Source organism: Oreochromis niloticus, linkage group LG3 (assembly GCF_001858045.2).
Source record: "Oreochromis niloticus isolate F11D_XX linkage group LG3, O_niloticus_UMD_NMBU, whole genome shotgun sequence".
NCBI lineage: Eukaryota > Metazoa > Chordata > Actinopteri > Cichliformes > Cichlidae > Oreochromis > Oreochromis niloticus.
The window spans coordinates 36,001,372-36,028,535 of record NC_031967.2 but is presented as its reverse complement, the minus strand read 5'-3'; the positions used below and the strand labels follow the sequence as shown (position 1 = coordinate 36,028,535).

Below are 27,164 nucleotides of genomic sequence, written 5' to 3'. Positions count from 1 at the left end.
AAATGTTACTTAATTTGCATAAGAACAGAGAGAAACACAAATGTGGAGTTGTGCAACGTGAAAAATTAAAGAAGCCTAAACACAAATATTTAAACCCTGCAGCTCTCCTCCTCACAAAGCCCAACAACGTCTAACGACAACCTTGTGTCTTCCTTTCATATTTTATTTTCCCTTGCTGTAAGAGCGCTGTAACACTGAAAGTTCTCATCCGTGGGATAATAAAGGTTTATTCTATTCTATTCTATTCTATTCTATTCTATTCTATTCTATTCTATTCTATACTATAATGTCTAAATTTTCTGTTCCAAAGATTTGGGTATAATGGGTATAATGGAAGAAATAGAATGTTTGATGACAGTAATGCAACAGATTTTAAAGTGGTCCTGTGGGTATTTAAAATGTAACATTAATAGAAACTGATAACTGCTCTTAAAAAAGGCACCAAAGACAATAAGATGATAAAAGATATTTTTTTCAGGAGAATCAGTCTAATCCAACAACTCTGGACTGCAAACCAAACTAATATATGTACAATGTATGAGACAATTTACCTGATATATTTAACATTCACAATATTTAACTACGAAAAAGTATGAAACACCACAGTAAGTTCATTATTCTGAGTCAGCACAGAGGTGGATAATAGAGTCAGGCGTCACTCTAAACCCAGCATACACAGGTTAAGTGAAGGTGGTGTTGAAGGTGTGCAGGTGGATCAGTTTGTCAGAGGAGACACTCTAAAAGGACACAGTTCCTGCAGAACAGTCCACATACACTGCTACTTTGTTAGAGAGAGCTGAGGAGAGCAGAGGGATGGCTCTTGCTATGTAATCATGATTTCCATAGTAACCCCTTTTGTCCCTGCAGTAGAGACTCCAGGATTGATGAGTCCTTCCAAACCTGCTTTCATCCTCTTCTCCTTTCCGTCCGATTCCTCCATAAGTTACAGCAACATGAACCTCTCCTCTCCACTCGACCTCCCAGTAACAGCGACCACTCAGACTGTTGGTACACAGCAGCTGAGGCCAGTGATCAAACCTATCATCATGTTTAGGATACAGCTGGTCTTCTTTCACATGTGTCACCTCCTTCTTGTCACACAGTTTGAGGTTCCTGTGTGCTGTGTTTGGATCCAGCATCAGATCACAGAAATCTAAAAGGGTCAATAAGACACAGTGCATAAACACTTTGCTCTAACAACTCATTAGCAAATTATTAATTAGAGCCAATGTGTAACAGTAAATGTGGTCCTCATATTTTGTGGTCTGTAGCTTAAAAATTCAATAATGCAGGCAGTGTGATGATGAGTGTGAATGAGAAAAAAGAAATCTTAAAAAACAAAATTATCAACAATAATTATTTGAAAGGGAAGTGACTAAAGCTATAAGTATACAGGCTTTGTATTTACATTCACTTCACATGCATTAATAAATACAGCTAATAAATCAAAAACACACTTACATTTTCTTAGACCTGGTCTCATCCACCGGACTCCTTGAGGCTCCACACTGAAATAAGCACATTATCTTTTAGTGTTAAAACATGGCCTTTATATTCTCTGATTCATCTCTTCTGGAGAAATTATCTTGTGCTTTATTTGATCTCACAATAAAGTGAAAATAATCATACTTTCTCATTTACTTCTAATGTTTTCTTTTTGTTTTTATCTATCGAAGCACAATTAGAAAAAAAATATTTGGTCTGTATCAGGTGAAGTGTATAAGAGATGTAAAAAAGTCAAAATCCTGTATAAATAACACTCTGTATAAAACAGTGCACCCCTGTAGGATCACCTCAACAATGAGTAGGAATTGAATCACTTAAGAAGAATTCTTATGTTTTTCACATGACTATATCTGCACTGCATGAAATAGCAAGTACTTGATTCAGTTTTATTTGACACTAGGAAAGTCAAAATCCCATCAAAGCTTACAGTGATTCTGCAGTTATTGGCATAAAGGTACACAGTAAGCTCCAGACTGAGAGTAAGTCTGGGAAGACAATCTGACCCAAAACATTGGCAAGGGATGACAATACATCTGGTAAGGAGTGACTCAGTTACTAACTCAGTTACTTTTTTGAAGTAGTAACAAAGAACTATAACTAATTACTTTTTCAAAGTAACTTGCCCAGCACTGCTGAGGACATTGTGTGTTCAAAGTCAGCTGTCCAGGTGTGTGGTGACTTCACTGAGAGAACACTGTGTCCAGCTTGTCTCATGCTTCTACAATCTAACACCTTGTACTTATTTTAACCACGGTTATATTTCCTTCTGAGTATACTGTGTCTGTATGGTTGTAAATATACATTGATTTTTTTTGTTTATTTAAAATGGCAAAAAAGTGGAATGTCCTCCTGTGAAAGTGACAGTTCATTCAGACTGCTGCCGACACCGTCATGGTCCCAGGGCTTCAATCCAGCGTTTGTGTTTGGACTCTAAGTTCTGACTGATCTTTATTATTCTCATATTTTTATAACTGAGAGTTTTGATGGTAGGTGTCTTTGATTTAGTGGTCTTAGGTTTCTTCATTATTTATTATGAAATTATGCTTTTTGTATTCCTGGTTATAGTCATTGTTTATTTTGATTCCTGGAGTTTCAGATTGTTGCCTGCTTTCCCTGTGTCACTCTTTGAGTCTCTGTCTCCGAGTTTATCTACCGTTCTGTCTCTGTCAAGTTCATGTGTCTCTGTCACAGTCTCGGTATCCTGTTATTTCTTGTTTTATTTTGACAATAGCTCATCTCATGTGTGTCATGTTCAGTTTGGCTTCCCCAGTCTTATCAATTAGTTTCTGTTCAGCCGTGTTCTCCGGGTGTGCCCACTCTGCCCTAATCTCCACCTGTAACTATACTGTCTGCGTCTCACTCTGCTCTGTGTTGCCCCCTTCCTCGTGGTGCATGTAATCTCTGTTAGCCTGTTTGGTATCAAGTCAGGTTGTTCCTGTCATTGGTTTTTGTTTTCTTGCTTTGGTTATTTCCAGCCTCATTAGAACTACTGAGTCCTGCATGCAGGGTCCACTCTCAGCTTGCCTCATGTCCTGTTCATATGACAGAGTGAGGATGAGATCACTTGATGCTGATTTTTAGTAAAAGTTTCATAACATTTGCAGAATAAATTAGAACAGATAAGTCAGAGCTGACTAAAAAGTGGGAGGTACGGCTGGGACTGTGTGGAGCATGAAGTGCTGTGATGTGGGTGTTTAGAGCCACACTTTAAAGAAGTGTTTTAAAAAATCTGTAATTAGGAAGATTGACACAGTCTTGAAGCGTCAGTATTGAGGGTCCCATCCTTATGTATTTGTTACATTCTCCTTTAAGCTGTTCCTTGTGTGCCCACAGATGGGCTTTTAACTGTGATTGGTTCTGAGTCGTTCACCCACACAGCTGCCCACTTAACTGGACATACAGACTGTATTACTGGCATTAAGGTCAGTAGTTACCTTACAATATGCTGGAGAAAAAAAACAGCTTTATTTCCTCTTTTCCTACCAGAGTATGTCCAGTTTCACATGTGGATCCTCCTTTAGAGCAGACAAAAGCTTCATTTCTGAGTCTCCTGGGTGATTAAAGCTCAAGTCCAACTCTTTCAAATAGGAGGGATTGGAGCGCAGAGCTGTGGCCAGAGAGGTGAAGCCTGTTCCTGTGATCTGACAGCCTGACAACCTGCAAACACATACAACATGTCACATCATTGTAAGGAACTGCTCTGAATTTGATGATGTACATGCAGTCGAATGAACAGATTCTGATTTCAGTTAAAGTTGTTACAAAAACAAACAAACTGGCTTTTCTGCACTCAGTTTAAAAAAAGAACAAAAAGCATTGACTTTCTGTCTTTTTTGCTATGATGGACAACCATAAATAAAGTCATATTTTTCTGATTTATGAAGTGTGTGTTTCAATTCTAGTCTACTGTTCTCTTTCAGAGCTTACACCACAACAGAAACATCATCTTAAAATCTATAAAATAATGAGTTGTGAAATATCCAAATCTGAAACAAAGCATCAGCTAACCTGAGAGTTTCCAGCATACAGTGAGGACTCCCGAGTCCAACACAAAGCAGCTTCACTCCAGAGTCCTGGAGGTTGTTGTTACTCATGTCCAGCTCTCTCAGTGTGGAGGACTGGGAACTTAGAATTGAGGAAAGAGCTTCACAGCTTCTGTCTGTGAGGTTACAACCACTCAACCTAGAAACATATGTATATCAGTGAACTTTTCAAACTCTAATAAATAAATACTTTAAAGCAATCTCTTGCCAGGATTAAACTGGATACTTACTGGGCTTTCTCACAGGCTCTGACTACTGGCAGCAGCTGCAGAAGAGCCTCTTCTGAAGCTGAGTATTTCCTCAAGTCAAACACATCCACACCTGTTTCTGATGACAGTAAGATAATGACCAGAGCTGACCACTGAGCAGGAGAGAGATTAACTTTAGACAGGTGTCCTGAACTCAGGTGATGCTGGACCTCCTTCACTATTGATTCATCATTCAGTTCATTCAAACAGTGGAGAAGATTGATGCTCTTCTCTGGAGAGAGATTGTCATTCATTCTTTCTTTAATGTACTTGACTGCTTCCTGATTTATCTGTGAGCTGATTCCTCTTTGTTTGTGCAGGCCTTGTAGGAGATTCCGATTAGCTGGTATCGAAAGACCAAGGAGGAAGCGAAGAAACAAGTCCAGATGTCCATTTGGAATCTTCAAGGCCTTGTCCACAGCACTCTGGTAGAAATTTTGTACTAAAGACTCTCCAGTCTGCACTGATGCCATTTGTTCCTTTTCCAGCAGGTTGACACCAGAGTTGGTGAATGTCAGATGGACATAAAGAGCAGCTAAAAACTCCTGAATGCTCAAATGGACAAAACAGTACACCTTGTCCTGGCATACTCCTCTCTCCTCTTTAAAAATCTGTGTGAACACTCCTGAGTACACTGAGGCTTCTCTGACATTAATGCCACACTCTGTCAGGTCTGATTCATAGAAAATCAGGTTTCCTTTCTGCAGCTGTTCAAAAGCCAGTTTCCCCACTGCTTCAAACATCTTCTTACTCTCTGGACTCCAGAGAGGATCTGTCTCAGTGCTTCCATCATATTTGATGTTCTTCACTTTGGTCTGAACCAACAGGAAGTGAATGTACATCTCAGTCAGTGTCTTGGGCAGCTTTCCTCCATCCTGTTTACTTTTTAACACACTCTCTAGAACTGTACCAGTGATCCAGCAGAAGATTGGGATGTGACACATGATGTGGAGGCTTCGTGATGTCTTGATGTGAGAGATTATGGTGTTGGCCTCTTCCTTGTCTCTGAGTCTCTTCCTGAAGTACTCTTCCTTCTTTGGGTCAGTGAACCCTCTGACCTCTGTAACCATGTCTATATACTCAGCAGGGATCTGATTGGCTGCTGCAGGTCATGTGGTTATCCAGATGTGAGCAGAAGGAAGCAACTTTCCCCTGATGAGGTTTGTCAGCAGCACATCCACTGATGTGGACTCTGTAACATCAGTGAGGATCTCAGTGATGTGGAAGTTCAGAGGAAGTCGACACTCATCCAGACCATCAAAGATGAACACAACTTTGAACTTTTCAAAGTTACAGATTCCTGCTTCTTTGATTTCAGTGAAGAAGTGATGAATAAATCTCACTAAGCTGAACTTTGTATCCTTCAGTAAATTCAGCTCTCTGAATGGGAATGGAAACATGAACTGGATGTCCTGGTTGGTCTTGTCTTCAGCCCAGTCCAAAGTGAACTTTTGTGTCAGGAGTGTTTTCCCGATGCCAGCCACTCCTTTGGTCAGCACTGTTCTGATTGGTTTATCTCTCCCAGTCAAAGCTTTAAAGATGTCTTCACACCTGATTGTTGATTCTGGTCTGTTTCGTTTCCAGGAAAACTTTTCAATCTGTCTGACCTCATGTTCAGTGTTGACCTCTCCGGTCCCTCCCTCTGTGATGCAGAGCTCTGTGTAGATCTCATTTAGAGTGATTTGGGTTCCTGGTTTAGCGATCCCCTCAAACACACACTGGAACTTCTTCTTTAGGTTACATTTAAATGTTTTCTCACAAAGTGGATCAGGACTTTCTACAGGAAAGCACCAGAAACAAGAGTGTTATGATAAGAGAAAATATGAAAATGTCATTCCTGTAAAGACTGAATTTATGAAGAGAAATCCTCTCACTGCTCTGCAGACAGTCAGCCAGCTGCTCCTGTTTCATTATTCTCAGGAAGTTAACTGCAAGTTTCAGAAATGCCTCTCTGCTGCTCCTTCTCTGCTTCTCTTCCTCACTGTCCAACACCTCCTCTTCATCCCTCTGACACTCTGAATAATCTGAATTCAGATCATTCTGCATCTTCTTTAGCTCGTTCTTCATAAAAGTGATAATGTTTTCCTCCAGCATCTGGAAAATAAATGACACAATCTAAATTCATTAAAAAAATAAGATCTTCATAGTAAAAACAATTTTTCACAGATTTGTTTTGTGTTTTTTTTTCAATTTTAAAAAAATGAAGTTTTAAATTTTATGCAAGTAACATTTTAAAATGAAACTCCTGCCAGTCAAAAAAAAAAAAGATAATTCCAACATGTTATAGTTTTATAACATTACTGGATATTTTTTGTGGACTGTCAGTTTGGTTCTTATTCACATAAGAACATAGATTATTAACATTAATTTACTTTTCTGAAAAAAAATGTTGTATATAAATACATATGTATATAAAAAAGCCTCTTGATCCATCAATTTTAAGTAGTTTTATCTCCACACTACGCTTTTTATCCACAATATAAAAAATAAAGTCAAACTAATTTACTGTGTAATTATTTGTGGAATTTTGCCATTATTTTATGATGATCATGGGACTTTGCAACATAAAAACAATTTAAAAAGGAGGTGTGGGTACATGTACAAACCTTAAACACAGAGTCCAGATCGGTTTGATGCTGCAGACTCTCCTGATTGGCTCTGTGGAGACATCATGAAGAAATTAGAACCATTTTGCACAGAAATACAAGCCAAAGATTTCTTCTTCTACTGTTTCGTGATCATCTTAAATAAAACAAGCACTACTGTGCTCTAGCAAACCTATTATGTTTATTTACAGACTTATTTATTTATTCATTTTTTGGAGTGTGTTCTTGTAATGACCATATTATGGATGTGCCCTGCACATTGCATGAACATAAAGATCAAAGAGAATTTTATAAAAAGGAAAAAAAAAAAGATTTTGTTGTGTTGAAGTGGTTTTTTTTTTAATGTTGCCCTTGTGTCTAAAAATACCAGCAGCAAGGAAGAGCATGTTAGAAATGCAGCTGAAATTTTTTCTGAGGAAAAAACTTATAACACCCAAAAAAATGACATGATGACACTTTTAATCCATCTACACTCAGCTACATGTGGTGTTCAGTGTCCAGACGATGAACTACAAAATGATCATCTTACTACAGCCTAATCCATTTTGCCGCATTATTTCTTGCAGGCCATATAAAAAAAAAAAGAACCACTTGGGAAAAATGTCAATATTAAGGTAAAAAAAAAAGAAAAAAAGATTAGGTGTGGTCCTTTGTCAGTTTTGTTGATGATCATGAATGCAGTATCAGAGTCCAACTGACTAACTGCTGACACATTCCTGCTGATTACCACATAAATTACAATCAGTGTGATGGCAAGTGCAGGGAATGCAAGGCTGTTAAAATAGATATTTGTTTTTTAAATAATCAATGCCAGCCACTTTCTAATTAATTTTTAAATCTCAGGACTGAGGCCAGATGTACCACACAGCTATAAGGTAAATTTAAAATGTCTTACTCCTCAGCAACAGCAGATTTAGTTCCTTTAAAGTTGACGATGTTATCCTTTGACTGTTCACTCTTCAAAGACACACAGCTGGGTCCAGGTTCAGGTTCAGGGGCATCTGGTGTCTCAGTGATCCTGGTGAACAGAGAAAAAGACCATCAGACAGAGAAATTACATTTTTAGACTTCAGACACAAAAAGTACTGAATAAACTTGGAGCTAGTCACAGTAATAATATTACAGTTAGGCTAAAAAAATTGATGCTCTTCTTCACAATGAATAACTTCTGTTCTTTTTATTCTGTTTGTTGCTGTCTTTTCTTCTTTTTATGAACACAGCAATAAAATAACAATAATAATAATAATAATAATGATAATAAATGACTACACATGTGGTAAACCAAACCTTCTCAATGTTTACTCATGTAGTTTAAGATATGTTTAACATTCAGTCAACTCTTACTTCCCATCAGGAGACGGTTTCCTCCTTTTAAAGTCAGGACGGTCATTCTGTGGAGATCTGGGTCTGGTCTCAGGCTCAGGAGAGTCTGGTCTGAGGAGTGAGGAAAAGAATCAGACAGCGTTATATATCTACCATTTTTACTCTACAGCGGAACATATGCTGGAAAAACTTTAATTAAAATTAAATTAATAAAAGCAAGAGCAGATGATTCTGGTAAGCAGATTAGAGATTTACTGTAGTATGAAATAATTTCTGTATTTGTTCTTTTAGCAGTGAAGATAATGCGAGGTTTTGAGTGTGATACCTTTCCATGTTGGTAAAAATCTGCAGTCACCTGATGGAAGAGAGAATAAAATATATATTAATAAATAATAAAATATATAGATAATTTTTAAATTTAGTTTTATTTCAGTTTATTGATATATTTTTCATAGTTAAAAGGTGGTGACCTGTTTAATTAAAATAATAGTTTTATATGATATTATATGATATTATATGATATTATATTATAATCAAGGCTTCATTGTTTCATTGTCAAAAACAAAATCTGAAATAATGTGAGCTTTTTTGTCTGACCATCAACAACAACTTTTTAAACAGAAGATAAAATCGAACAACAATAAAAAAACATACATGATATAAATCAGATCAAAGATTCACTTTTTTAACATCTTCCTGAACACTGTCTGTCTGCAGCTCTTTGCTGTCTGCACTGGGATACAATCTGAGTGTATTCTTTCTCTATTAAGGTCTTGTCTTACTTCCATTCATCACTTTATGCTTCAGGAGTTTGAGTCTGTATTTAAGTAAAAGTATTTTCCTGCTACATATCATAAATCACATAACACAGATTTTAACCATGCTCTTCTTCAGCTGTCTCAGCTTTTCTTTCATTCTTGTTTAACTCTCCAAAGTGTAGCTTCCTCACCAGACCGTGTGTAACCACTGCAGGATTTAAAGAAACATCTTAAAATATCTAAATTGTGCGAATGGTTGTCTGTCCCTGTGTGTTAGCCCTGCGACAGACCGGCGAACTGTCCAGGGTGTACCCCGCCTCTCGCCCAATGACAGCTGGGATAGGGTCCAGCACCCCCTGCGACCCTGAAAAGGATACGCGGAAGCGAATGGATGGATCTTAAAATAATACATTAATGAAATTTTTTTTTTTTTTTTTTACATTTTTAAAACAAATAAAATGAAAATAATTCAAAGCTCGCCAAATGTCCACCATCAGTGTGTTTTATTCTGCAGCTCACTTCCTTGTTTTTCTCTTAGATGTTAATGATTTGAATACAGGTGCTCACTGTAGTGATGACACGCCTACACTGTCCGACTGGTTAAACGAGTTTATGCTTTGTTCCAGTGTTTTGCTGAATTTCCTGCCCCTGGCTACTGAATTTCATCTATCAAGTGAAAGTTTTAAACAGCAAAACATAAATTATCCACTTACTAAATGGAGTATAACATTCTAATCAAATAATAATTGTCTTAAAACTGTAGGACTCATCACCCAGAGGCATTAACGGTTATGTCAAAGCACATAAAACCATCATATGCTTAAAAAACTCATGTCTGAAAACAAAAAACACCAAATTCATGGTTCATATCTCACCTGTTATCCTTCCAACAGAGTCTGTTCTGCCTGCAGTTGGAAACCTTCCGTCTCCTCAGTCCAGAAAAGAGGTTCTCAAATGTTTTGTGGTCACGAGCCCCTAGTTTGAAGCAGGAAGGAAGACACAGAATTACAGTAAAAATAAATAAATGCTAAAATACATACATCTGCCGTGTGTCCTTCTTTCACTCTGTACCTGTTTCATCAGTCCTTACAGTACACTGAACCAAGTGTATTTCCATATGCAAACACAGCTGTCATGCCCGGCTGCCTGGGTCAGGTTACATCAGCCAGTTTGTTCCTCTGTTTGTGTTCACTTCAGCTTCAGTTCAGTTTTCAGTAACTTCGAAGAAACGCACAATTATCTTGGGGTGGTTTCATGAGTAATGTTTGAAGACAGCAGTAAAAACAGGAGTAAAAACTAATAACAATTATTTTCATCCCCTTCGATGCTTGTCCCCTCCCAATACAGATGGCGGGTCGAGTGGACCAGCGCAGATATGCTGCAGGATCGGATGTGCTGTCTACACCGGCTCACTGTCACCCCGTACCCACAACTGTTGCTTGTCATTTGCTTCTATGGTGTATTAAGATTCATGTGCTTTTCTGTGCTGAGGTGTATTTTCTGTTCCCAAACTGTTCTCCCATTAGGAGCTCAGTCTGGGTGGAGCTTTTTTTTCTCCTCCTCTCACCTCGTTGTGTACTTTTGTTGTTTTTCTTATCAGCCTACCTCTCGGACCTGTCTCCCCAATGTGATGTTGTGTAAACTATGTTTAGTCGGAGGGTTCCTTTGTTAGTGCGCATGTGCCAACCAGCATGCTGCCTGCTGTAACCCATAATTTCCTTCGTGATTAATAAAGTATTTCTGATTCTTTTACTTGGTGATCCAAAGCCTGGCAAATGAAGCATCTAGCCGCTAGCCTGGGATAGATAACTCAACCGTTGTACAGGCCCAGGGAGATGGAGTTTGGAATTTGGATGAGATGTCCATCCTCATCCCTCCGCAGACGAACTTTAAACTTCCGTACCCCGTACCACAGGCCGAATTTATCCATTTAATTTAATTTAATAGGTGGATGTAGCACATCACAATATCTTTTCAAATATAATTCAATGTCTTGATCAGGGATTCTTCCTGTCCAAAACTTGACCACGAGTGTTGTCGTTTTAATTTGAAGAGATGGCTCTATAGTCCAGTCTTTCAAACTCTGGCCACCCAACATGGAAAGGACAATTTCCATGAAACATCGAAGCAGGGCTTCCTGGAAAAACCTGTTTGGCAGGGAGATGAAAGAGTAAATGTCGTGAGGATTCACCCAAGAGGACTGAAATAGCAACTCCTCCGCAACATATTCTGTTGTAGGGGATGGACCATACGGTAGTTGAATTCGTCCTGATCGGTGATTGGTCAAAAGTCTAGAGTGAAAGACTGGGAAAGAAGGGGACTTCTGATTGGTCAAAAATGTGCAATGAAGGACACTTCTGTTTTTCATTCGGTCCGTTGTCTTTTTTCCTTTATCAGGTGATGTTTCCAGCTCCTTTATTCCGCCTGATGCTCCGACTGCCGTCTGTGGTCTTCAGCATGAGCCCAGTGTGTTATTTATTTATTTTGACTGGTTCACAATGACAACAGTAAGCATTATTAGTGTATATACAGTATACACTGATAATGTATATTCTAGTTTTTACTCCAACATTGATGAGGATTTTCCTTTGGCTCTTTTGAACCAAAAGAGGTTGGAAAATCCCCTGAAATGAACAGAAGTTGAGAATTGCTTTCTTCTCTTCTGTGTTATGATGTGCAAAGACTAGGCATAAGGAGTCTTTTAGGTTGTCCCGATGAGACAATGTAATTGTTTTACTGTTATACTGGTAAAATCTGAAGGATTATTCATACCATGACACTGTCATTTACAGACAGGCAAGAAATTAAAGGCATAACCTGAACTCTTGACCCCTACACGGAGAGAGATTGTTGCACTTTGCTGCCATGTTAGGCAGCAAAGGAAAAAGAGTCGAAAAAGCAGTACAAAGTTGCTGTGAGAGATTATCTTTGTCCTGTGAATGAGTATTTCACTAGCTGGGACCACATCCTCGGTAACGATGGGCGATGAGGGACGAGGAAGTGTGAACTGGTGCTGCGGTTTGGGGAAGGCCTGGAAAGGGACTGGCAACGGCTTCCGGGCCGGGCAGATCCCCATGTACTAACGAGAAATGAATGAAGGAAAGGAAAGGAGGAGAGGAGAGGAGAGGGAAAATGGAGGGGGGGGGGGGCATGAAAATGAGAACAGCAGGTATTGGTGAAGGGGGGGGCTTTTATAGCCTGAGGCCGGAGGGGGCGTGAAGGAGGAGTGGTCCCACTCCTGAAATTCTGATGATATCTCCAATTGAAGAGGGGTCACTGAATAATTGATTATGAAAATGGCGTGATCATATACCATGGCTTTCACAGTCACCAGAGCTCAACCAAGACTATCTGGGGGAAATTTGACTGACATAACAGACAGATAATCAATTCCAGGAAACACTGAAGCTGTTGGGGAGGCATGTGTTGTACAAATACTTCCCAAACTTTGCCACCTGCCTGTACACATTGCTTCTTTGGTTCTGGTCTGGTTCTACATAGTTGTGTCTTGTGAGCCTGCTGGCAGAGAATGCTATTAGTGTGTAACTTAATAAAAAACATATCAAACACATTTCTCTTTCTATACATTTTACTTATTTATACTTGTATGTTTTGTCAGTGCTCTTAGGATTATTGTGATGCTGATTCAAAGAAGGTCAGTAAGTCTAAGGCAGATTAAAGCTAAACTTAGGCATGCATTAAGTGATTCCACAACTCACTGTTACTGTAACAGAGGACACTTTATTAAAGTGGATGAAACAAGAATACACAAAAACAGCACTGCGGAATAGTCAATCAGTGAACTTGATTGTGAATGCAATGCGAGGTGCTTTACAAAATCAACTGTGTACACAAAGTCAAAAGTGCCTGTCAGGTATGCTGGAATCATCCACGTTATCATCAGTAATACCAATGTGAATGTTACACACTTTAAAAAAAAAAGTTTACAACGAGCAACATGTACTGACAATAGCCATACACGGTGTGTAGTTAGTGGACGTGCAGTAAATCTGCTTAGTATGATATTAAATATATGACACACTTACTACTTCATATAACTCACATCGTTTGTAACGAGCCACCGAAAGCACCACCGGGCACTGCTGACGTGAAGGCGCGTGGATACCCTCTGCTCGAAGAAGCTTCTGCGCGTGAGTGAAGGCAGCGACTCGGCTGAGCAGCTCCTGATGAGGTTTGGTGAAGACCATACTTGTCACCCGGCCTGCTGACGAGGTGCAGGGGCATCTGGATTTATAACACGAATTGCTGGTGTCGTCATCAGTCGTAGCCACTGAAAAGACTAGAAATGGGCGTAATACATTAGATGTTAGCTAGCGCGCAGCTAACATTTACCATAAAGTAAAAGCGTTAAATGCGGTATTCAGCCTCGTGTAATTTCCGCTAAATCCGAGAGCGTCCTAGAGTCTATAACTTACCGTAAACATAAAAGAAATGCCAGTTTCCAGAAAAACAGCGGAGTTGGCCGCTTTGCTGTCCCGCTGCCCTTTGTTGTTTTGGTGACACAACTTCCGTCGACAGACGATTGGTCGTCTACAGTGGGATTCAGCGCTCCTATTGGGCCAGAGTCCAGTCACCGTAGACTCCAGGCCAACGAAAAGACGTAATAGTCTACGGTCACCGTAGACTCAAGGAAATTGTTCATCATATTTCAGTCTCAACTTAAAATAAGTCCAAACATTTTCTTTCCAAGCTCCTTAGACTACGATGACCTGGAATACTGAGAACCTTTTCAGACATATTTCAGTCTCCCCCACAAATTGCAAAATCTGTGGAGACATACGGTGCAGGTGTGTAAATGGGCACGATGAGCACATTGGGGCAATACAAAGAGAAGGCCTGAATGTTCAGCGTTTTTGTGCCAGTGAAAAACACACACACACACACACACACACACACACACACACAGAGTAGAATCAGCTCTATCGAAGAGATGGGTGGTCCTTAAAAGGACCTTTTGTTGCTTGGATCAGTACTGTAAACTTAACCGCCGAAGCCGTACAGAGTGCGGCCCTGCCTCTTCAGAGCGTACACCACATCCATGGCGGTCACGGTCTTCCTCTTGGCGTGCTCAGTGTAGGTGACGGCGTCGCGGATGACGTTCTCCAGAAACACCTTCAACACACCACGGGTCTCCTCGTAGATCAGACCAGAAATACGCTTGACACCACCGCGACGAGCCAGACGGCGGATAGCTGGCTTAGTGATGCCCTGGATATTATCACGGAGCACCTTACGGTGACGCTTGGCGCCTCCTTTTCCGAGTCCTTTGCCCCCCTTTCCTCTTCCACTCATTTTTGCTGTTCAGAAATGAATATGAAGGGTTGCTTGATGGACTCCTAAATTTACATGTCATCTGAGGACGTAAAAGAAAACAGGAGCGGGGGAAACTACCGCCATCTACTGGCCTTTGGCGGAAATGAGGGACAGTTAAAATCTTTAATAAAGGCCAATAACCAGTGATGCCTCCAACGGAGCCAGAAAAGGAGGGAAAGGTCATGCCATGAAATATTATTGGTGGTCCCCGGATCGAATCGGTTGTTAGCCAGATTTTACCTTGAAACTCTGAATTCCAGACAGCACACCGTACAAATGTATAACACTGACTTAGGTGTGAAATACATTCACATCACAGGGGATCTTTCAACATGTCTTTGCTGGTGAATACACAGCATCTGTCTCATCACTGAGGTTTTCGCACGTTGGAACGAGGTCTCAAGCAAACAAAGAAAACAACTGAAGCCAGCAACCTGCACAGCCTGTCACACATCCATCACAACCATCTCTGAGAATCAATGTTGTTTTATAAGTTTGTTTATATTGGCTTTCCTGCATGAAATAGCATTCACAGAAGATCGCATTTCCAACAGATTACTCAAAATGTCAATACTATATTTTCTGACTTGAAAGTGGCAGCGAATGATACTCTGGGAGCACTATACCTATGGTCTCACCTTGATTGGACTGTTGTGGACAGTGAAAGCCTCACAGTATCATTTGTGTGTATGCTGTTCAATGTTAATAGTCTGAAGACAGTTTGTGCAGTGAAATTAGTTTAACAGTGTTCCCAGAAGTCAGCTTCTAAAAACCATAGGAGTTCACCAGAGGTACTTTAGAGCACAGGGTCTATCATTTGGCCTACCACAAAGCACGCCAATGTGATGAGCTTTGGAAAAATAATAAATGAATAAGTAAGAGAGGGACACATTTTAGAATTGAACTGTATTGTTACCGTTTCCCTGCTGATAAGGAAATACAACAATTGATGCTATAAAGTAACAAAGCATTTTTCTAAGTTACTACAGTAGAAGTCTCATTTAGTCCTAATAATTGAAAGTGATATCAGTGTAGCAGAAAAGAATTGTATTCTTTCATTTGAGTCATTGTTGACCTTAGCCATGTTTTTAGTCTTGTGAGAGCACTGAAGCTTCTTTCAGCCTCAGCCGAGGATACTGGGATGACTAAAAGCAGCCTGAGAATTGTCATGATAATAAATACTAGTTAATCTATAGCACCACATGTTAAGCTTACTGTCATGTCTATAGTATTTTATAGCACATTTAAACAACAGGAGTCTACACGAGGTACTTGAGAGAACTTGGTCTATCATGTTGTCTAGTGCAAAGCACTCCAATGCGATGAGCTTTGGAAAATAATAAGTGAATAAGTAAAGGAGGAAGCCATTCTAGCATACAACAATTCATGCTAAAAATGAATGAAGCATTTTTGTAAGTGAAGTCAGTGAATTCCACGTTGATGCCGACTGTAGTTTCTAGTATAGAAAGAGCATGAAGATTAGAGTGTGAATATACTATTGATGTAATAATAAAGGAGCGAGCTCTTGGTGTGAGTGAGGTGGCTCTGAAAAGAGCCTTTGTTTGTAGGAGAGCGTGTAGCTTAAGCCCTCTCTCCGCGGATGCGGCGAGCCAGCTGGATGTCTTTGGGCATAATGGTGACCCTCTTGGCGTGGATGGCGCACAGGTTGGTGTCCTCGAAGAGTCCGACCAGGTAAGCCTCGCTGGCCTCCTGCAGAGCCATGACGGCAGAGCTCTGGAAGCGCAGGTCGGTCTTGAAGTCCTGAGCGATCTCGCGGACCAGGCGCTGGAAGGGCAGCTTGCGGATCAACAGCTCGGTGGATTTCTGGTAACGGCGGATCTCGCGCAGAGCCACGGTACCGGGCCTATAACGGTGAGGCTTCTTGACACCTCCGGTGGCCGGGGCGCTCTTACGAGCGGCCTTAGTGGCCAGCTGCTTCCTGGGGGCTTTGCCTCCAGTAGACTTGCGAGCGGTCTGCTTGGTTCTTGCCATTCTTTCTCTCTTTTCTTCTTCTGTGCTAAGAGCAGAAAATGTAGCAAACAGACGAGACTCGCTGCTCTTAAAGTGTGTGACAGGCTGTGACGCGGTGCCGCTCCGGCTCGTGATTGGCGAGGGGCTCCACGTGGTGCGCAGCACCGTTCAGAGGAGCACCGCCCCGCCTCGGTGTGTGCCGCTCATTGGAGAAAAGTGCATTGAATTTGCGCGCTGCCGCAAGCCTCTCTGCGATTGGTGCGTGACGAAGCTGCCCGCGCTCCGCGGAAATATAAGCGAGGCTTTGAGCAGATCGGACCACATTTCCTCTCAGTCTCGATACTACGAAGAAAAGAACCTGTCAAAATGAGTGGTCGCGGAAAGACTGGAGGCAAAGCCAGAGCTAAGGCTAAGACCCGCTCATCCCGTGCCGGGCTTCAATTCCCCGTGGGTCGTGTCCACAGGCTGCTGCGCAAAGGAAACTATGCGGAGCGTGTGGGAGCCGGCGCCCCCGTTTACTTGGCAGCTGTGCTCGAGTACCTGACCGCTGAGATCCTGGAGCTGGCTGGCAACGCAGCCCGCGACAACAAGAAGACTCGCATCATCCCACGTCACCTGCAGCTGGCTGTGCGCAACGACGAGGAGCTCAACAAGCTTCTGGGGGGAGTCACCATCGCTCAGGGTGGTGTGCTGCCTAACATCCAGGCTGTGCTGCTTCCCAAGAAGACCGAGAAGCCCGTCAAGGCCAAGTAAACGCAAAGTGCTTGGCTTCACCAACAACAAAGGCTCTTTTAAGAGCCACACACTTCTCTGAGCAAACATCCTTCTTGTTGTCACTGTGTCTTTAACAAGTTGTGTAGTAGGAAATGTAGGAGGGAAGCCTCTTCATTTACTTTAAACAGTACATTCATTTCACAATAACGGATTCAAATGCACTTTTAAAAATAAAACTGCCAAACAGTGTGTTTTTGTTGTTGTCATCAGACAATAATAGACATTTAAATTTAACATTAAATCTAGAAACTAAAGTTAAAAAGCTTGCAATATCTCTCTCCATGTGTTCAAGGTTTGTGCTTTGTCCAACCTCTGTGCCCTCATCTTAATAATTTGGGGTAAATTGGAAACTTATAATTAGCAGATCACTAATGATGACTGTAGACATGCATCATGGTTTACTTGGTTGATAATTAAAGCAGATCCTAAGATCATGGAAACAGACAACACGCAGTTCATGATGTGGCAAGACCACAGACCTTGTCAAACGCAATAAGAAATCGTAACACAGAACATGAGGAGGACGGATGGAGTTCTTTGGTGCGGCAGGAACTATCCAGGTACAGAGGGAGGAAAATGTGGAGCTGTTAGCAAAATGTTCAGCACTGCTGCTGAATTTGGAAAATTTTGGGGGTGGCTGGAGATCAGAAGAACAGAAAATTTTTCCTAAGTGTGGGTTTTGTTAGAATGACTTTGTCAACCCATTTGAAGGACCATAGTGAATTTGAGTTCTCAAAGCATTTCATGCGAACTTAAAGCTCTCAAGAATGACATTAAGTTGCTGAACCCTGACCTCTGATGTACCAAATCAGTTGGTTCAGCTATAAACTTTAGAGTGTAACTGTACAGTGTGAAAAATGTATTGACAGTGGGGGTCTGCCTGTCGTAAAATAAGAGTTACACAGTTACTAGCCTGGGGAGAGGACAGCCCCCCCAGACTGAAGAATAGAATTAGTGGAAAACTACAGAGGAGGGGGACACAGGGCAGCCCCGGACTCTTCTTCAGCTGGGATATCCAAAGGATCGGTGAGGTCAAGAAGAAAACCTCAAGACTATATTTTGAAATAATGGATTTCCCCTCATCCTTAACGCTACAGAACTCAATTTGTTCAAATGTACATGAATCAAAATGGGTATGAAATGACTAATGAAATAAATACTTGCTAAAATAAATAGCTGCATGGGTTCAGCTTGGAGTAAAACGTGTGTCCCTGAAATCACCCAATATCAATTCAGCTGGCCTAGATTTAGTCAGGTAAGGTTGTAGAGTAGAGCATTTCAAGTGTTATATTTTGGCTAAGTACCATTAAAATATACAGTGTACTTCCACTACAACAGCCAGTGTAGGCTTTTCAAAAATAAAAATAGAAGTGAAACATATTTCATATATAGATAATAACATGCATCTATAAATGTAATATTTTCTATCACGTTTTTTAATAGAATATTTAAAAACATAGGTGATAACTTTTAAAGGTGTATTTCTTGTATGATAGTGTTTCATAGTAAAACAAGTAGTGTTGTGATGTCTTGTATTATGAAGGTCTGATTGTAAATATTGAGTTGTTAATATTTGTATTGGTGTCTTTTATGAAGCTGTAGACTTCTGAAAACAGCACTAATGTTCATAATGAAATGTGATATTAATAAAATTTGTAAATGTAATGAGGAAAATGGAAAATGTGCTTTAACAATAAGGACACTATTGTGAATAACAGAGTGGTGAGTGAGTGTGAGGAAGGAGCTCTTGTGTGTTGCTGTGGTGGCTCTGAGAAGAGCCGTTGTTGAGTGTGAGAGTGGTGGCAGCTCACTTCTTCTTGGCTGCTGTGGCTGCCTTCTTGACTTTGGGCTTGGCGGCCTTCTTGGCGGGGGACTTCTTTGCTGCGGGAGCCTTCTTCAGCACCTTCTTGGGGCTCTTGGCCGCCTTCTTGGGGCTTTTGGGCGCTTTCTTGGCCGCCGCCGCGGGCTTCTTGGCCTTCTTGGGCGACTTCTTAGCCGCTGCGGGCTTCTTGGCAGCTGCTGCCTTCTTGGGCGACTTCTTAGCAGCTGCTGCCGGTTTCTTGGCTTTGGCAGCGGCGGGCTTCTTGGCTTTAGGAGCGGCTTTCTTTGCGGGCTTCTTGGCTTTGCTGTCAGTAGCCTTCTTGTTCATCTTGAAGGATCCGGAGGCGCCGGTGCCCTTGGTCTGCACCAGAGTGCCCTTCGCCACCAGGCTCTTGATGGCGGTCTTGACGCGGGCCTTGTTCTTGTCCACATCGTAGCCTCCGGCAGCCAGAGCCTTCTTGAGAGCGGCTGCGGACACGCCGCTGCGCTCCTTGGAAGCGGCCACGGCTTTCACAATCAGCTCGCCCACGCTGGGGCCGACCTTCTTGGGCTTGGAAGCCGTCGTCTTCTTCTTGGCCGCCTTGGCCGGGGCGGGAGCAGGTGCGGGAGCTTCCTCGGACATTTTTCCTCTTTCGCGTATGATCGAGATTCAACGAGATTCAGGGAACAGTGATGGCAAGTCGGAAGCGCCACGCTGCACTTAAACGCACCATGAGAACCATGGAGAGTGAAGGTAGCGCGCGCAGCTCTCGCGTGTGCCCCGCAATGCTTCATTTTGTGTTTCGTGTCTCGGGTTCAAAGAGCTCAAAGTGAGTGTGTGAGCAGCACTGCAGGCCGACAGTGGAGCAGTCCACAGCGGGCTTGTGTCCCCTCGTGCAGGCCTCGTGTCGGACTCTCGTGCTCTCTGCTCTCTGCTCGTGGAGCTTCCAAAGCTCAGCGAGTCGGTGCGGAGCTCAGCGCTGCTCGGCGGCTTCTTGCACTCTTTTCTCTGCTAAAACCGATGGAGCCGCAGCAGAGCTCCGTAAAAAGCCTTTTCCAGCTGATACACATGTTTGTTCACGCACTCCGAGTGAAAAGCAGCATCTGGTGAGCGCGGCTGTGGGACAAAGTGACGCCGCGAGCTCCCAGCAAACACACCGATGCTGCTGGAGGCCCACGGAGCAGCGACACTTCTGTGACAGCTGCTGACTTCTAACCGAAGCACAGTTTCACTCACATTGTTGTATATCAGAAGCTTCATTAGTGACCTTACAGCAGCTCGCTTCCACACTTTGGCTCTGATCTCTTAGTCTGCATTGACTCTGTTTCCTTCTACAGTTACTGACTCTACAATAAACAACAGCAGTCAATGAACACGTGAATACACATCCACAAACTGATCACTAAGTATGTCAATGTGTAATACTCAATACCTGCTAAAAAAAAAACAAAAAACATCCAACATTGTCTTGATGTTGCTACTAGTCAAACATATTTTATCACTGTATCCATTTTATTTACTTAATCATAGTAATATTGGTGTAATTGTTTTATTTTATCCTGCTCTGCCCACGTTGGTGAATTTCCCAGCTCTGGGACTAATAAAGCTTATCTCATGTCCTGGATAGCGACCTCAGTTTAATCTAGTATAGTATTTAGTTATGCCCAGTATATCTCTGCTGCTCTTTCTGGAGGATTCTGTTATTCTTCCATTTACTGAAAAATATGTAAACTGATACCTTCCACCCACTCCATCATGTGCTGACCAGTCACAGGAGTGAGTTTAGTGAGAAACTGAGATGACCAAAATTCATCTGAACACAAATCATTCCTACCTATCCCCCTGTACAATCCTCCATCTTATGCACAGCACTTTATATAATGCAACTATTGTATTAAGGCAGCTAGAAAGTGAAAGGTGGTTACGGAGCCATCAAATTAGGAATTAGATTGAAGATGCTTTGATGGAAATTCCTCTTTGGGCATCGCTAGGAAAGTTGGATGCGAAGGACACAAAGCTGACTGTGGCATAGGCAGTATAAGGCAAATGCTAAAGGTGTCATCCATCCAGGGGCACAAGTGGGGGGAAAAATACAAAATACAAGTACGAATAAAACATAACTCCAAAAAGTGATACCAATTCATACCTTTAATATGCATTTGGCATCTAGTCATTTTTTGCCCTCTGATAGTCCAAAAAAACCACCTCTTAATGTCGGTTACTCAAGTGCTGTGTGTTTATAATGTTACAGTGCGCATCATCAAGTCAAGTGGGTTTGTCATTCCAACCATGTGCAGTGGTACAGTACACAGCGAAGCGAGACACCAAGACAGGACCACAAAGTGCAGATGTGCAAACGTTGCAACAAAACAAAAACAGTGCAACCCTAGACAGACCAGAACGATACAGACAAGACAGTACAGTTGGGGGGGAGAGAAAAAAAAAAAAAAAAAAAACCCCACACACAACAAACTGCAACATGAATGTTGATACTAGTTTTCTGCTTCTTTGAATTGTGCGTCACAGCATTTCAGTCCAATGATAATAAATTTAACATTTCTTATAATTAAAAAAAAAATGCATGTTTAGAAATCAAACAAGTGTCAAATACAAAGTCGCATTTATATAATAATTTGTAGTGAGTTTCAATTTCTGAAAACCAGAGATACACTTCAGTCGTCTGGGTCAGTGCAGCGGATTAATACCACCCAGTGACACAAAGATCTACATCCGCGATTCAAGTAGTTGGCAACATAGTAACTGCATATTTGTCAGTAGGAAGTATGCTCATCAGTTTAAAGTGTTTGGCTCTGAAAAGAGCCGTTGGGTTGACATCTGATAGCCAGTTTACTTGGAGCTCGTGTACTTGGTGACGGCCTTGGTACCCTCAGACACGGCGTGCTTTGCCAGCTCACCGGGGAGGAGCAGGCGCACTGCGGTCTGGATCTCCCTGGAGGTGATGGTGGAGCGTTTGTTGTAGTGGGCCAGGCGAGATGCCTCGGCAGCGATGCGCTCGAAGATGTCGTTGACAAACGAGTTCATGATGCTCATGGCTTTGGAGGAGATGCCGGTGTCGGGGTGGACCTGCTTCAGCACCTTGTACACGTAGATGGCGTAGCTCTCCTTCCTGGTCTTTCTCTTCTTCTTGCCGCCCTTGCCGGCGGTCTTGGTCACGGCTTTCTTGGAGCCCTTCTTGGGCGCGGACTTCGCGGGTTCAGGCATTTTTCTTCTTCGATATTCAACGAATGAGCTCTGTGACTCAGAGCAGCGGTTTTTATACAGGCTGTATGCTAATACCACTGCGCAGGCCCTCGGATCTCATTGGTGGAGCCGCACAGTGGGCCGGACGTTGTGTTGGAGGGAATTTGTGTATTTTGCTGAAACAGGCGCGCATCTAACAAAGACAGTGGACTGTGTGATTGTGTCCTCGTTTGCTGAGACAGTCATTTGTTCTAAATGAGCAGTAAATGTAGAGCTCTGTGTGGCAGATATGGATGTGTTAGTATCAGTATTATCTTCACCAACAATGAAACAATTCCGCCTGGTTTCGTGTCTCTGTGTTTCTGTAGCGCCCATGTAACCTGGTGATACTCACAGTTTACCGTCACCAGCACACAGCTTTAAAACTTCGCTGAGTTTTAGCTCTCAGTGGAGATTAAACACTGGGCATAATTAGGTTCTGTCTGTCGGGTCACGTTTACTTCACTCTTTTATTTACAAATAATCAAATCGGTTTGGCTCAGATTAAAGTTACGTTTCATAACTGCATAGTTTTACTGAAGTTTAATGTCTCACTACAGCACACATTAGACTGAACCATTCACTTTTCTTTATTATCTGGTGTTCATATATTTTTTTAACTGTGGATTTTGAATTTAAACTAACATTAAAAATCTTTAAAAGGAGGAAAAAGAAGGTACACTTCCACCGGGAGGATCAGTGTCTGAAGCAGCATGTTGTTCGTGTAGGATCATTTTCTGTGGGAGAACACAGACATGACCCGCGAATTAGATTCGTAGATGACCGTTAGATTAGTTGATGCTGCCAACACTTCCACAAGAACGCTCTGGGAAACCCTGGGTTAACTTAGAGAGCTGGTAACTAGCTCCGTGTGAACGTTTATCCAGGTCCCAGTGTTAGGGTCAGTGATTCCAGATAGCAGAACGACATCTTGGATATGCTGACCTCGCTCCGTGGTATAAAGGGCTTCGAGACAGCAGCTGGACTGTCTTTTTACCCTCATGATTAATATTCACAATGAAAATATTATTTGAACATCGCGTGAATCTGTATGTGTTTCATAGTGTCCAACAAGCTAGTATCAAAACAGGTAACAGCTGACGGTGAGCCGCCCACACAGGCGCCATCTTGGTTTTACCAAGAAGCAACCAACAAGCCTTGTACAGTTAAACCTAACGGTTAGTACATGACAGAAACAGCGTTATCTCGTTTAATAAAGATTATGCATGTATACACAGGACATGCTGATTATTGAAAATACAAAGATCAGATGTTAATCGGATTTATTTGCTCTCTCTCCTCCTTTAATATGTTTTTAATGTTTGTTTTAATTCAAAATTGGCGACCGAAACGAGTATGACACATACGAACATCAGGAGATAAAGACTCGATAGATATAACCTCAGTAAATGAAGTCGGTGTTCAACCTCCAAAAGGTGACAGTCAGCGGGGTTATGCAAGTTGTACGGGCCTCAGTACAACACCGTTCTAAATTTATGTCAGTATTTTGTTTCATTTTATTATGTCTTTAAACAGTGATTCAGTGTCAATTTCATGGAGTTCACTATAGTGAGTAAATGTCCTGGTGGGGATTTGCTCCTACATGATAGATACAATAATGTACAGGTTTGTGTAAGTTACCGCTTGAACATTAAAAGCTTGAGAAGCTCTTTAGTCTTTGATGGTGCAGAAATGTTTACGTCACAAGATGGCGCCACTTCATCAGATTAACTAAAGGGAAAACCCTGATGTTCGTTAAACCACATTGTTTTAAAAACATTTATAACTATTATCATGTTTACAGCGTGTAGAAGATTAGTTAGTTAAAATGCTATGCTAATATTTCATAACTTTATTAATATATTAACTTAGGGAAACTCTCAGCAACATCAGAAATGGATTTCAGAGACAACTCCACGTTTGAGCTTCACTCAGATAAAAAACGAGTCGCTCACAGTCAGTGTTTGTAGGTTTTCAGGCACTTTGTCTACAGCTTTCAATAAAAATCATCTCTTCCACTGACTGTGGTAACTTTTCTTAAAACTATTATCTTAGAGAGGACAACTAAACAAAACAACAACGATCAAAAAAAGTTCTTTTGTATGTCACTCTGTGCATTTTATTATCCTCTAGAACTCTAAAACAGACATAAAGAAAAGAAAAAAAAACAGCATTAATAATCTGAACTTCATAAATTACCCCCTCTGTATTCTGACACAAAGGGATATCAGTAGGCACACTTGTGGACGTGTATGATGTATTTTGTGCCGCACTCCCTCTTGTTTCATACGCCTTCTTGTGTGTCTTCTTTCTGATTCACAACTTTCAATAATCACGAGCTTCAAACCTCGAGGGCGGAAGGAAGTTCCCCCAGATTTACCGCGTGTCTCTTCTCTAACCACCTTTCTTTTGGCTGTCCAATGTTTAAAGGAGCTACGTCACTGCAACTCTAACGCAGAAAGTAATGTGCTCAATTATTTATTCATTTAGCTTTAGGAGGGGGGTATCGGAATCGTCACTTTGTGTAGATGAGTTAAAGATGTGAGAGTAGTGCCAAAAATTTGTCTCTGTCCTAAAACACTTCATATATTCCTCTCGCTGATACTGATCGGTATCGTAGGTTTAGTTGGTGTTTTAGATTTACAATTATTTTAAACAGTTTGTTAAAACGGAGGTTGTTATTGTGTGATTCATTTTTTGTTTATTCTTTGATCATTCTGTTTGTGTTTTGCAGCTGTTGTTGAAAAAAAATTTTTCCTGCTGTTCTCTTTTTTTTTCATGTAGTTGCAGTTTTGTTTTCCTAGTTCGTTCTTGCAGGATAATAGATGTACACGACCGGGATTAATGAATGCCACTGTACGTAGCGCCTCAGCTCTGAGTCATAATGCAATGAATGATCTGTTGTCAAAAAACAGACGGCCACCGAAAAAGACACATTCATAACTGTATAACTCTGTCAAACAGGTACAAACACACATAGCCGGTGTTTGCTTTGAAGAATGGGCATCTGCTTAGTGGTTAGAAAGTTATTCAGTTTAAGTGCAGAATGAAACTGAACAACTGCAGAGACTGAATCTTGTTCCAGATTATGTTAAACACAGAAAACAACAAATGATCTTTTTTTTTAAATTGAAATTATTATGTGTGGTCATAGTGGATCTGAAATTGATCTGCAATAAAGAGACTATTAATTAATTTTACACAAAAACAGTTTAAACGTTGTTCCAGTCATGTGATCTGTATTTCTTCTTCAGCTCCTGTGAGAAGACAGAAAATATCCAGTGGCTTTTGTTTGTCCTTTCAATAAAGATTTTAAAACAGTTCAGAATATTAGAATATAATAATGCTACTAATATTATAGTTATAATAAATTATAATAGTTATATATATCCCCTCTTCTGTTGCATTGTTTCACACGAAGTCGTGTTACTTTTCATCCTGAAAAGGAGACCTAGACATGTCTCTTTATTCTTATACAGTTTTTATTAGTAAAGTTTTACAGTATTATATTAATATATACATATATATAAAATTTGTACTTCTTACATTAATCTTTTTTTTAATTCGTCAACTATTATTTGACATAAATAACATTCCATTGTGTCAATATACAACAAGGAACCACAAAAACGTAAATCAGAGTAACTCTATTGGCACACAGACTCTGATATCAGTGTCTATCAAAAGCTATTAGAATGGTCAACATTCCCTGAAACATTTAATACACAACAATAATCAAATCATATTGTCAGTGCTCAGTGCTGACCTCATCAGTTCAAAGATGAAACAAGCAGCATGATGAGGTCTACTGAATTCTGTTTGAGGTAGCTGACAGGAATTATCAATGAAAATGATGTGTTAATATACACCCAAAGAGTTTTTCTCTTCTTGATTGGTAAATAAAGTTCCTCATGACTCTATGTGGGAAAAAGCCTACATCAGCATAAATACTGCAAAAAAGTCAGTGCTCTCAGAGTCTACCCACTTTGCAGTGCACCCTCACAACCTCCACATCCCACCCCAGGTGGTGACAGATCAGCTTTCTCTCAGTAGGTTTGAGGTAATTTATTTTTAAAAAAATAATACAGACAGCTTAGGCTGAAACATGTTTGAGTAAACCTCCGCAAATTGTGGATCCTTTCCTATTTAGTGCATCGTTCTCAAACCCTGTCTCCAGGTTTGCTGGTAAACAAATAGCTGAGGCTGAGGTATGTGAGTGTCAGTCTCGTTGTCAACCTCTGCTAATGATAATAAAATAAGATTAATCTGAACGTTTTACTCAGTGAAACTTTCCTGCTGTTCTGCTGCTTTTCTCTGAAATTTCTGAAATACAATGCGTCATCATTAAAAAAAACAAAAAAAAAAAACAGTGTTCATTCAGTCAGTTACAAAGAGGTGATGGAAAAAAGACCTCGAGGATCTAACACTGGAATTAAGACCAGAGGGATTTACTATGGTTCTACAAAATGCTCAGAAAAATCTAACACCCCAGTCAGAGACCAAAAAAGGTTATTAGAAAGTATAACAGAAACAAATAAGGTGAGAGAGCATCTCATTGGTTAATCTTATGAATTATTGAGTTATTTCTCCAGTGCTGCTTTTTATTTCTAAAATGACACCTGCACATTAGAGCTCTGAAACTTTAAAGCCCTTAAACAACACTGCGTTCAAATATGGCACTGTCTCATATCTAATAAGGAGACTAAAACCATTAAAGACATTAAAAAATATATATTTAATGACTCAGTATCCTGGGTAATAACCTACAAAAAAAGAAGCTGTAATTCCTGCAGGGAAAAATTATTTTGTGTTTAGCTTAGTTCCCTTTGATAAAACAAGAGTCGTGTCCAAATTCATGGGCTGCATCCTCCTGAGGACCCGGCCTTCGCGGTCTACGTGGGCTGGGTCCTCAGAAGGTCGGGTAGGCCGGAAGTAAACGGCTGTGAAATTGGACGGTCTGGCCTTCTGATTTATGTCACCGCTGTCTCGGCCGTCTGCTCCTTGCTATCTAAAATATAACAGGACACTGGCATAAATTCTCGACCATCTCACACTTCTGT

At 41.0% G+C, this 27,164-nt stretch overlaps 5 protein-coding genes across 5 annotated transcripts in view; 1 reads left to right on the top strand and 4 right to left on the bottom strand.

Moving 5' to 3' along the window:
- Nucleotides 1-239: 239 nt before the first annotated feature.
- On the bottom strand, nucleotides 240-16,360 carry LOC100706301 (histone H3). The gene is made up of 15 exons (XM_025902345.1): nucleotides 15,967-16,360; nucleotides 13,421-14,298; nucleotides 13,048-13,284; nucleotides 10,056-12,500; nucleotides 9,860-9,959; nucleotides 8,552-8,581; nucleotides 8,248-8,337; nucleotides 7,799-7,921; nucleotides 6,904-6,955; nucleotides 6,172-6,391; nucleotides 4,280-6,074; nucleotides 4,015-4,188; nucleotides 3,490-3,663; nucleotides 1,462-1,508; nucleotides 240-1,153 (listed from the first exon to the last, which is right to left on the bottom strand). Exons 1-2 carry the CDS (start codon nucleotides 16,308-16,310, stop codon nucleotides 13,986-13,988), a joined length of 657 nt encoding a protein of 218 aa, XP_025758130.1. The 5' UTR covers nucleotides 16,311-16,360; the 3' UTR covers nucleotides 240-1,153; nucleotides 1,462-1,508; nucleotides 3,490-3,663; nucleotides 4,015-4,188; nucleotides 4,280-6,074; nucleotides 6,172-6,391; nucleotides 6,904-6,955; nucleotides 7,799-7,921; nucleotides 8,248-8,337; nucleotides 8,552-8,581; nucleotides 9,860-9,959; nucleotides 10,056-12,500; nucleotides 13,048-13,284; nucleotides 13,421-13,985.
- The window catches only part of LOC102078282 (histone H4), an 83,813-nt gene continuing 60,147 nt past the window's right edge, over nucleotides 3,499-27,164 (bottom strand). The window contains exons 6-7 of the mRNA XM_025902335.1: nucleotides 4,015-4,188; nucleotides 3,499-3,663 (exon numbers count right to left, since the gene is read on the bottom strand). The gene's annotated coding sequence lies outside the window, so the exon portion shown is untranslated. The remainder of the gene's footprint in view (nucleotides 3,664-4,014; nucleotides 4,189-27,164) is intronic.
- LOC100691926 (histone H2A) lies at nucleotides 16,605-17,081 on the top strand. The gene has a single exon (XM_003451163.5). It carries the CDS (start codon nucleotides 16,656-16,658, stop codon nucleotides 17,040-17,042), a length of 387 nt encoding a protein of 128 aa, XP_003451211.1. The 5' UTR covers nucleotides 16,605-16,655; the 3' UTR covers nucleotides 17,043-17,081.
- On the bottom strand, nucleotides 18,824-19,539 carry LOC102078472 (histone H1). The gene has a single exon (XM_013274945.3). It carries the CDS (start codon nucleotides 19,504-19,506, stop codon nucleotides 18,871-18,873), a length of 636 nt encoding a protein of 211 aa, XP_013130399.2. The 5' UTR covers nucleotides 19,507-19,539; the 3' UTR covers nucleotides 18,824-18,870.
- LOC100692195 (histone H2B 1/2) lies at nucleotides 21,668-22,118 on the bottom strand. Its single transcript, XM_003451164.5, has one exon. It carries the CDS (start codon nucleotides 22,084-22,086, stop codon nucleotides 21,712-21,714), a length of 375 nt encoding a protein of 124 aa, XP_003451212.1. The 5' UTR covers nucleotides 22,087-22,118; the 3' UTR covers nucleotides 21,668-21,711.

Coding starts and splice junctions, on each gene's coding strand:
- LOC100706301 (XM_025902345.1), bottom strand. CDS start 16,310: ATGGCAAGAACCAAGCAGACCGCTCGCAAGTCTACTGGAGGCAAAGCC. Junction 14,299..15,966: donor AACCTGTGCGCCATCCACGC/CAAGAGGGTCAC, acceptor CTGAACAGCAAA/AATGAGTGGAAGAGGAAAGG.
- LOC100691926 (XM_003451163.5), top strand. CDS start 16,656: ATGAGTGGTCGCGGAAAGACTGGAGGCAAAGCCAGAGCTAAGGCTAAG.
- LOC102078472 (XM_013274945.3), bottom strand. CDS start 19,506: ATGTCCGAGGAAGCTCCCGCACCTGCTCCCGCCCCGGCCAAGGCGGCC.
- LOC100692195 (XM_003451164.5), bottom strand. CDS start 22,086: ATGCCTGAACCCGCGAAGTCCGCGCCCAAGAAGGGCTCCAAGAAAGCC.